At 55.0% G+C, this 11,236-nt stretch overlaps 1 protein-coding gene across 1 annotated transcript; it reads right to left on the minus strand.

Moving 5' to 3' along the window:
- Window positions 1-5,774: 5,774 nt before the first annotated feature.
- Window positions 5,775-8,942, minus strand: LOC138751891 (circumsporozoite protein-like). Its single transcript, XM_069914826.1, has 4 exons — window positions 8,796-8,942; window positions 8,393-8,526; window positions 6,482-6,620; window positions 5,775-5,909 (listed from the first exon to the last, which is right to left on the minus strand). Exons 1-4 carry the CDS (start codon window positions 8,940-8,942, stop codon window positions 5,775-5,777), a joined length of 555 nt encoding a protein of 184 aa, XP_069770927.1.
- Between the last annotated feature and the right edge of the window lie 2,294 nt (window positions 8,943-11,236).

Here is an 11,236-nt window from a genome sequence, read left to right on the forward strand (position 1 = left end):
AGCAAAAATGGCTTCTTTAACTGGGATACTGCATGGCCATTTAACTGGGATGCCCGTGGAAAAAGGGCTAAAATCTGGTGGCAAAAGGATCCTCGGCTGTGATCCTTCCCCACGGAGTTGTGTTGGCTGTGCCAAGTCTTGGTGCATCTACTCTGCAGCCTGGAATATGCCACTTGGCAGCATACCCTCACTGACATCTCACTGTGCTGGAAGATCAAGTTTCAGACAGACTAGAGTATCTTTCATGGAGTTCATGATCTTCCAGCCCTACTGGATATCTCTCTCTGCATGCATCTCAGAGAGCAGCCTGTAAATCAGAGGTCTCTGCTGCTGCTAGGGATAAACTGTGACAAAGACCATTGCATCCTTCTCCATACTCTCTTAGCAAATCCAGTCTGCAAAGAGGCAGGCAACTCGCTCCTCTCAATCACAGTGTGCTGGGGACAATGGCCTTTTTAATATTTCAAAATGTTTTTTTTCATAAAAAAAATAGACAATGCAAGTTGTGAGGATGATGATCTTTTCAGATAAGCATGCTCTTATATTTGTGCAGTTATCTTTGTAAGTCTTCCCTTTACCCTGTATTTCATTACAATTCCAGCATCTCCTGACTTTCCTGTTTAACTCCAGGATCTCTGTGTCCTTGATATAATATGGCAGCCAAAACTTGAAATGATAATCTTGAGTGTGACTGAATTGAGGTTTGAAATGCATTTTGTGTAATTTCCCTACTGGCCAATTCTGTCCCCCTGGAAATAAACCCTAAAGTTTTTCTTTTGTTGATATTTTGCACTTCAGTTCAACTTTGTGATCCTTTTGCTTGCCCAATATGGATTTGCACCTTCCAACAAATCAGTGGCCTTTGTGCAGTTTTAAACTATACCATTCACTTATTTATTTTATCATTCATTCATTCATGTTTTTCTATTTGTTGTTGTCTTTGTCAATATTCACAATATCATCTTCAAATTTAGAAACGGAAACCCTGCATTTGCAATGTCTTTTCACACTTGAATAAAGTACAGCTTTGTTATTCACACTCTCTGACTGCAACCTCTAATCCTATTAATCTTTTATGGTATCTTTATTTTAAAAAAAATTATTTCTCTTTATTGATGAACTTTTGAAAGTATAGACTACATCTACTGCATTACCACTGTTCTTTTTGTTAATTCATTAGATTGATTGGCATTACTTTAAAAATCTGTGCACTATTCATTATTATGATGTACAGTGCTTTTTTTTCCTTTCGAGGAATTTGTTTAATATTATTCCTCATACTGTCAGGAAGGAGTGTGTAACTTTCTACATGGGTTTCCTCCCCTGTTCCAAGGACGTGTGGAGTTGGTTAGGTTAGTCATATGGGTCCATCAGGATGGCGCGAGCTTGTGGCCTGAAGGGCCTGTCACCATGCTGTAGCAATAAAATTAAATATACACAGACATTCTAACTTGCTGAAACCAAACAGTATTTAATTTAAAAAAAAATAACTCCAGAAGTATGAATTCAATTATTGGATAAAAAGATGGTACAGGTACACGATCCTTTATCCAGAACCCTTGGGGGACAGTGTGTTCTGAATTTTGGATTTATTTGAATTTCGGAAAGCCCACCTCAATTGTGCTGCCGCCTCCCCCCAGCGCCGGTCCCCCGGCCGCCTCCCCCCAGCGCCGGTCCCCCGGCCGCCTCCCCCCAGCGCCGGTCCCCCGGCCGCCTCCCCCCAGCGCCGGTCCCCCGGCCGCCTCCCCCCGGCCGCCTCCCCCCCGGCCGCCTCCCCCCCGGCCGCCTCCCCCCCGGCCGCCTCCCCCCCCGGCCGCCTCCCCCCCGGCCGCCTCCCCCCCGGCCGCCTCCCCCCCGGCCGCCTCCCCCCCGGCCGCCTCCCCCCCGGCCGCCTCCCCCCCGGCCGCCTCCCCCCCGGCCGCCTCCCCCCCGGCCGCCTCCCCCCCGGCCGCCTCCCCCCCGGCCGCCTCCCCCCCGGCCGCCTCCCCCCCGGCCGCCTCCCCCCCGGCCGCCTCCCCCCCCGGCCGCCTCCCCCCCGGCCGCCTCCCCCCCGGCCGCCTCCCCCCGGCCGCCTCCCCCCCGGCCGCCTCCCCCCCGGCCGCCTCCCCCCCGGCCGCCTCCCCCCCGGCCGCCTCCCCCCCGGCCGCCTCCCCCCCGGCCGCCTCCCCCCCGGCCGCCTCCCCCCCGGCCGCCTCCCCCCCGGCCGCCTCCCCCCCGGCCGCCTCCCCCCCGGCCGCCTCCCCCCCGGCCGCCTCCCCCCGGCCGCCTCCCCCCCGGCCGCCTCCCCCCCGGCCGCCTCCCCCCCGGCCGCCTCCCCCCCCGGCCGCCTCCCCCCCGGCCGCCTCCCCCCCCGGCCGCATCCCCCCCCGGCCGCCTCCCCCCCGGCCGCCTCCCCCCCGGCCGCTCCCCCCCCCGGCCGCCTCCCCCCCGGCCGCCTCCCCCCCGGCCGCCTCCCCCCCGCCGCCTCTCTCCCACTGACCGGATTTGGAGCTTTCCGAATTTTAGAAGTCCGGATAAAGGATCGTGTACCTTTACTTACAAAGGATGGATCATAAACATTCACAGTTACCATTGTGCAAGAAGTTGCATTTCAGTAGTGCACAGTAGGCCCTTTTGTTGTGCTGCCAGAGTAGGTTTTGTATCATCCACGTTAATAGAATATGACGGTACAGGCCCTTCGGCCCTCTGTTGTGCTGACCCAAATTGCTTTATTTTCTAAACATTGTTGTTCATTGTTGATTGTAGCTGATTGAGAGTCAGCATCTTTGTTAGATCAATGTTGAAGTCTTTTCTTCACCACATTATTTTTCTGTCCCTCCAATTTCACTGATCTTTCTTGAGTCACTTCAAATACTTTTCAATGTTTTGTATTTTCATGCATTCTACGCTTTGCCCTTGAATTGTCTTTTCACTATTCAGTCTGAATCTTGGACCTCTACCTTTCCTTCATTGTTCCGTGGGCCAATCTACCAGCACCCAGGTGCCAGCTTTTAAAATACTTCTCAAAACTTCTTGATTTTGTCCTTGCATTTACTGATACAAAATGTTCTGTAAATCTTTGGTTGCTTTTCATTGCTTCAATGCATTTTCCCCTTCTGGTACAGAAACCATTTCCTTAACTGCTTCTGAAGTTTCCATGAGACATAACTTTTTAACTTCATTTATCATGGCATTTATAACTTCAGTGAAATAGTCTGACTTTTGTCGCCTTTATTCAAGGAAATCTGTGATCCTTAATGGCTCTGAAACACAAAGCAAGAGAAACTCAGTAGGACAAGCAGGATCCTTATATTCTTTGGCTTGGCTTCGTGGACGAAGATTTATGGAGGGGATAAATGTCACGTCAGCTGCAGGCTCGATTGTGGCTGACAAGTCCGATGCGGGACAGGCAGATACGGTTGCAGCGGTTGCAGGGGAAAATTTGTTGGTTGGGGTTGGGTTTTTCCTCCTTTGTTTTTTGTCAGTGAGGTGGGCTCTGCGGTCTTCTTCAAAGGAGGTTGCTGCCCGCCGAACTGTGAGGCACCAAGATGCACGGTTGGAGGCGATATCAGCCCCACTGGCGGTGGTCAATGGGGCAGGCACCAAGAGATTTTTTTTGGCAGTCCTTGTACCTCTTCTTTGGTGCAACTCTAACACGATGGCAGTGGAGAGCTCGCCATATAACACGATCTTGGGAAGGCGATGGTCCCTCTATTCTGGAGACGTGACCTACCCAGCGCAGCTGGATCTTCAGCAGTGTGGACTCGATGCTGTTGACCTCTGCCATCTCGAGTACTTCGACGTTAGGGATGAAAGCGCTCCAATGAATGTTGAGGATGGAGCGGAGACAACGCTGGTGGAAGCATTCTAGGAGCCGTAGGTGATGCCGGTAGAGGACCCATGATTCGGAGCCGAACAGGAGTGTGGGTATGACAACGGCTCTGTATACGCTTATCTTTGTGAGGTTTTTCAGTTGGTTGTTTTTCCAGACTCTTTTGTGTAGTCTTCCAAAGGCGCTATTTGCCTTGGCGAGTCTGTTGTCTATCTCATTGGCGATCCTTGCATCTGATGAAATGGTGCAGCCGAGATAGGTAAACTGGTTGACTGTTTTGAGTTCTGTGTGCCCGATGGAGATGTGGGGGGGCTGGTAGTCATGGTGGGGAGCTGGCTGATGGAGGACCTCAGTTTTCTTCAGGCTGACTTCCAGGCCAAACATTTTGGCAGTTTCCGCAAAAACAAGACGTCAAGTGCTGAAGAGCTGGCTCTGAATGGGCAACTAAAGCGGCATCGTCTGCAAAGAGTAGTTCACGGACAAGTTGCTCTTGTGTCTTGGTGTGAGCTTGCAGGCGCCTCAGATTGAAGAGACTGCCATCCGTGCGGTACCGGATGTAAACAGCGTCTTCATTGTTGAGGTCTTTCATGGCTTGGTTCAGCATCATGCTGAAGAAGATTGAAAAGAGGGTTGGTGCGAGAACGCAGCCTTGCTTCACGCCATTGTTAATGGAGAAGGGTTCAGAGAGCTCATTGCTGTATCTGACCCGACCTTGTTGGTTTTTGTGCAATTGGATAACCATGTTGAGGAACTTTGGGGGCATCCGAGGCGCTCTAGTATTTGCCAAAGCCCTTTCCTGCTCACAGTGTCGAAGGGAGGGAGGAGAACTGGGGAAGGAGGGAGGGGGAAGAGGAGAGCAGGTGAGCATACACCGGAAAAGAACTGATTTACTGCATCCTGTTCTTTTTTTGTGACCTTCTCTACATCGGAGAGATTTGGCACAGATTGGAGATCACTTCGCTGTGCACCTTTGCTCCGTCCACATCAGACTCTTCCCAGTAGCCAGCCATTTCAGATCTATATCACATTACCATACTCACATATCAGTCCATGCCTTATGTACTATCCCACCAAGATCCTCCGCAAATTGGAGGAACACCTGATTTTTCTATCTGGGCCCTCTCAGCCAGATAGAATTTTCTAGTTTCTGCTAACCTGCTCTCTTCTTTTTCGCCCCTTCCCTTTCCCTCCCTTCTCCCTCTATTCAGCTAGACACCTTCCTCCCCTGATTGCTGCTATCCCCTTGATTGCTGCTATCCCTTGATTGCTGCTATCCCCTTGATTGCTGCTATCCCCTTGATTGCTGCTATCCCCTTGATTGCTGCTATCCCCTTGATTGCTGCTATCCCCTTGATTGCTGCTATCCCCTTGATTGCTGCTATCCCCTTGATTGCTGCTATCCCTTGATTGCTGCTAACCCTTGATTGCTGCTATCCCCTTGATTGCTGCTATCCCTTGATTGCTGCTATCCCCTTGATTGCTGCTATCCCCTTGATTGCTGCTATCCCCTTGATTGCTGCTATCCCCTTGATTGCTGCTATCCCCTTGATTGCTGCTATCCCCTTGATTGCTGCTATCCCTTGATTGCTGCTATCCCCTTGATTGCTGCTATCCCCTTGATTGCTGCTATCCCCTTGATTGCTGCCATCCCCTGATTGCTGCCATCCCCCTTGATTGCTGCCATCCCCTTGATGCTGCCATCCCCTTGATTGCTGCCATCCCCTTGATTGCTGCCATCCCCTTGATTGCTGCCATCCCCCTGATTGCTGCCATCCCCTTGATTGCTGCCATCCCCTTGATTGCTGCCATCCCTTGATTGCTGCCATCCCCTTGATTGCTGCCATCCCCTTGATTGCTGCCATCCCTTGATTGCTGCCATCCCCTTGATTGCTGCCATCCCCTTGATTGCTGCATCCCCTTGATTGCTGCCATCCCCCGATTGCTGTCATCCCCCCGATTGCTGTCATCCCCCCGATTGCTGCCATCCCCCGATTGCTGCCATCCCCCGATTGCTGCCATCCCCCCGATTGCTGCCATCCCCCGATTGCTGCCATCCCCCGATTGCTGCATCCCCCGATTGCTGCCATCCCCCCGATTGCTGCCATCCCCCCGATTGCCGCCATCCCCCCGATTGCCGCCATCCCCCCGATTGCCGCCATCCCCCCGATTGCCGCCATCCCCCCGATTGCGCCATCCCCCCGATTGCCGCCATCCCCCCGATTGCCGCCATCCCCCCGATTGCCGCCATCCCCCCGATTGCCGCCATCCCCCCGATTGCCGCATCCCCCCGATTGCTGCCATCCCCCCGATTGCTGCCATCCCCCCGATTGCTGCCATCCCCCCGATTGCTGCCATCCCCCCGATTGCTGCCATCCCCCCGATTGCTGCCATCCCCCCGATTGCTGCCATCCCCCGATTGCTGCCATCCCCCGATTGCTGCCATCCCCCCGATTGCTGCCATCCCCCCGATTGCTGCCATCCCCCCGATTGCTGCCATCCCCCCGATTGCTGCCATCCCCCCGATTGCTGCCATCCCCCCGATTGCTGCCATCCCCCCGATTGCTGCCATCCCCCCGATTGCTGCATCCCCCCGATTGCTGCCATCCCCCCGATTGCTGCCATCCCCCCGATTGCTGCCATCCCCCCGATTGCTGCCATCCCCCCGATTGCTGCCATCCCCCGATTGCTGCCATCCCCCCGATTGCTGCCATCCCCCCGATTGCTGCCATCCCCCGATTGCTGCATCCCCCCGATTGCTGCCATCCCCCCGATTGCTGCCATCCCCCCGATTGCTGCCATCCCCCGATTGCTGCCATCCCCCCGATTGCTGCCATCCCCCCGATTGCTGCCATCCCCCCGATTGCTGCCATCCCCCCGATTGCTGCCATCCCCCCGATTGCTGCCATCCCCCCGATTGCTGCATCCCCCCGATTGCTGCCATCCCCCCGATTGCTGCCATCCCCCCGATTGCTGCCATCCCCCCGATTGCTGCCATCCCCCCGATTGCTGCCATCCCCCCGATTGCTGCCATCCCCCCGATTGCTGCCATCCCCCCGATTGCTGCCATCCCCCCGATTGCTGCATCCCCCCCGATTGCTGCCATCCCCCCGATTGCTGCCATCCCCCCGATTGCTGCCATCCCCCCGATTGCTGCCATCCCCCCGATTGCTGCCATCCCCCGATTGCTGCCATCCCCCCGATTGCTGCCATCCCCCCGATTGCTGCCATCCCCCCGATTGCTGCCATCCCCCCGATTGCTGCCATCCCCCCGATTGCTGCCATCCCCCCGATTGCTGCCATCCCCCCGATTGCTGCCATCCCCCCGATTGCTGCCATCCCCCCGATTGCTGCCATCCCCCGATTGCTGCCATCCCCCCGATTGCTGCCATCCCCCCGATTGCTGCCATCCCCCCGATTGCTGCCATCCCCCGATTGCTGCCATCCCCCGATTGCTGCCATCCCCCCGATTGCTGCCATCCCCCCGATTGCTGCCATCCCCCCGATTGCTGCCATCCCCCCGATTGCTGCCATCCCCCCGATTGCTGCCATCCCCCCGATTGCTGCCATCCCCCCGATTGCTGCCATCCCCCCGATTGCTGCCATCCCCCGATTGCTGCCATCCCCCCGATTGCTGCCATCCCCCCGATTGCTGCCATCCCCCCGATTGCTGCCATCCCCCCGATTGCTGCCATCCCCCGATTGCTGCCATCCCCCCGATTGCTGCCATCCCCCCGATTGCTGCCATCCCCCCGATTGCTGCCATCCCCCGATTGCTGCCATCCCCCGATTGCTGCCATCCCCCCGATTGCTGCCATCCCCCCGATTGCTGCCATCCCCCCGATTGCTGCCATCCCCCCGATTGCTGCCATCCCCCGATTGCTGCCATCCCCCCGATTGCTGCCATCCCCCCGATTGCTGCCATCCCCCCGATTGCTGCCATCCCCCCGATTGCTGCCATCCCCCCGATTGCTGCCATCCCCCCGATTGCTGCCATCCCCCGATTGCTGCCATCCCCCCGATTGCTGCCATCCCCCCGATTGCTGCCATCCCCCCCGATTGCTGCCATCCCCCCGATTGCTGCCATCCCCCCGATTGCTGCCATCCCCCCGATTGCTGCCATCCCCCCGATTGCTGCCATCCCCCCGATTGCTGCCATCCCCCCGATTGCTGCCATCCCCCGATTGCTGCCATCCCCCGATTGCTGCCATCCCCCCGATTGCTGCCATCCCCCCGATGCTGCCATCCCCCCGATTGCTGCCATCCCCCGATTGCTGCCATCCCCCCCGATTGCTGCCATCCCCCCGATTGCTGCCATCCCCCCGATTGCTGCCATCCCCCCGATTGCTGCCATCCCCCCGATTGCTGCCATCCCCCCCGATTGCTGCATCCCCCCCGATTGCTGCCATCCCCCCGATTGCTGCCATCCCCCCGATTGCTGCCATCCCCCCGATTGCTGCCATCCCCCCGATTGCTGCCATCCCCCCGATTGCTGCCATCCCCCGATTGCTGCCATCCCCCCGATTGCTGCCATCCCCCCGATTGCTGCCATCCCCCCGATTGCTGCCATCCCCCGATTGCTGCCATCCCCCCGATTGCTGCCATCCCCCCGATTGCTGCCATCCCCCCGATTGCTGCCATCGATTGCTGCCTCCCCCGATTGCTGCCATCCCCCCGATTGCTGCCATCCCCCCGATTGCTGCCATCCCCCCCGATTGCTGCCATCCCCCCGATTGCTGCCATCCCCCCGATTGCTGCCATCCCCCCGATTGCTGCCATCCCCCCGATTGCTGCCATCCCCCCGATTGCTGCCATCCCCCCGATTGCTGCCATCCCCCGATTGCTGCCATCCCCCCGATTGCTGCCATCCCCCGATTGCTGCCATCCCCCGATTGCTGCCATCCCCCCGATTGCTGCCATCCCCCCCGATTGCTGCCATCCCCCCGATTGCTGCCATCCCCCCGATTGCTGCCATCCCCCCGATTGCTGCCATCCCCCCGATTGCTGCCATCCCCCCGATTGCTGCCATCCCCCCGATTGCTGCCATCCCCCGATTGCTGCATCCCCCGATTGCTGCCATCCCCCCGATTGCTGCCATCCCCCCGATTGCTGCCATCCCCCCGATTGCTGCCATCCCCCCGATTGCTGCCATCCCCCCGATTGCTGCCATCCCCCCGATTGCTGCCATCCCCCGATTGCTGCCATCCCCCGATTGCTGCCATCCCCCGATTGCTGCCATCCCCCGATTGCTGCCATCCCCCCGATGCTGCCATCCCCCGATTGCTGCCATCCCCCCCGATTGCTGCCATCCCCCCCGATTGCTGCCATCCCCCCCGATTGCTGCCATCCCCCCCGATTGCTGCCATCCCCCCCGATTGCTGCCATCCCCCCGATTGCTGCCATCCCCCCCGATTGCTGCCATCCCCCCCGATGCTGCCATCCCCCCGATTGCTGCCATCCCCCCCGATTGCTGCCATCCCCCCCGATTGCTGCCATCCCCCCCATTGCTGCCATCCCCCCCCATTGCTGCCATCCCCCCCCATTGCTGCCATCCCCCCCCATTGCTGCCATCCCCCCCCATTGCTGCCATCCCCCCCCATTGCTGCCATCCCCCCCCATTGCTGCCATCCCCCCCCATTGCTGCCATCCCCCCCCGATTGCTGCCATCCCCCCCCGATTGCTGCCATCCCCCCCCGATTGCTGCCATCCCCCCCCGATTGCTGCCATCCCCCCCCTGATTGCTGCCATCCCCCCGATTGCTGCCATCCCCCCTCCTCTCCCCCAAGCAAAATATAATGATAAAACATGTGTGAGAAAGAAAAGGCAGAAATGTTTTAATTAATTGAATATAGTTTGAAGCCTCTTGGAACTTGAAATTCAATTTGTCAGTTTTGTATTTGATCATTCTGGATTCCGTTACCCAGTAAGGAAGCAAAAAGTTATGTCAACAAATTGTATGATCTGAAAGACTTTTGTCAGTAGGATTCTATTGGGCTCAGACCTTGATCCCTTCCCTTTATGCATGTATGTATGTCGACCTACATTAATATATAACAGGCTCTTTTGACCAGTAGCCCGTGCTGACCTTCACCCCCAGCTCGTTTTGAAGGGTGGGAGGAAACCAGAGCACCCGGGGAGAATGTACAAACTCCTTGCAGACAACGGGGGATTCGAACCCCGGTCTCAGCTGTTGGCGCTTTAACAGTGTTGCACTAATCACGATGCTAGGTTTTGGATCGCATCTGAATCACGACGCAGAAGTTCACAGATGATTTAAAAAGCAGGTTTGCTTTTGGTGGAATTGAAGACTGAAGGAGATACCAATTGAATGAGCAGACAGAAATCGTATATGCAATATTAAAGTGGAGAAACATGAAGTTAACTATTTTGGTAGACAAACAAGAGGGCTTTTTTTTGAAATGTTCAGTATTGATATTGAAATGAATAGGTGTGCGTATAACTTTTTAAAAATTGTTTCCTTGATTGAGGTCCTAATCTCAAAAGCTTTTTAAAGAATTTTTGAACTTGCTGGGGATTGGTCATCTGTCAGAAGATATAAATAGATGCATAATTCTTTTGGAAATGTTTGCCCAACATGCATAGACAGGAATCGGGGGGGGGGTTTAGATCCATAATTTTTTGAAATTAACCATGCAAATGGGCAGTAAAGAAGGCATCTGATATACTCAATGCCCCACCAATTAAGTCAAGCCTAAAATTATGAGAGTGTTGCAGTAATACAAAACATTGGTTCATCCTCACTTGGAATCGTGTGTGCCATTCTGATTGGCCTTCTATAGGAAACAGTGGTACAATGAAGATTCACCAGGATGTGGCCTGGATTAGAGGATATGAGTTAGAAGGAGAAGGTGGACAAACCTGGGTTGTTTTACTTTGGCATGTTGGTGGGTGAAGGGTGACCAGATGGAAGTTGAGAAAATTGTGAAAGACATTGATCAGGTTGACAGTGAGAATCTTTGTCTTCACCAGAGGACATGCATTTAAGGTGAAGGAAAAGAGAGGAGAGTTCAATGAGATGCGAATGTTTGTAGATGCTCAGCAGGTCTCTCAGCATCTTTTGGAAGAAAAGATTTCTAACTGATGTTTTGGTTGTGAGCCATACCTTGAAGAAGGGCTCAGGCCCTTTTGGGTAGGGAGAGTTTTTAAAGAGTGGAAGATGTTTGAATGGCCTGTTAGGAGTCATGGTGGAAGCATATTTGATGGTGTTTGAGGCACATGAATATTGTATAGAGGGATGCATGTCAGTTTTAATTTAACTTGGGCATCACATTCGGTGCACACATATGCTGAAAGCCCTGTTGCTGTACTGTTCCTTGTAACATGCACAAAGCAATAATTTCATTTTTTTTAAAAAATATCACAATATTGATTGAATACTTTTGGAAAATGATTAGTTTATCATGGCAA

This window comes from Narcine bancroftii, chromosome 1 (assembly GCF_036971445.1).
Source record: "Narcine bancroftii isolate sNarBan1 chromosome 1, sNarBan1.hap1, whole genome shotgun sequence".
NCBI lineage: Eukaryota > Metazoa > Chordata > Chondrichthyes > Torpediniformes > Narcinidae > Narcine > Narcine bancroftii.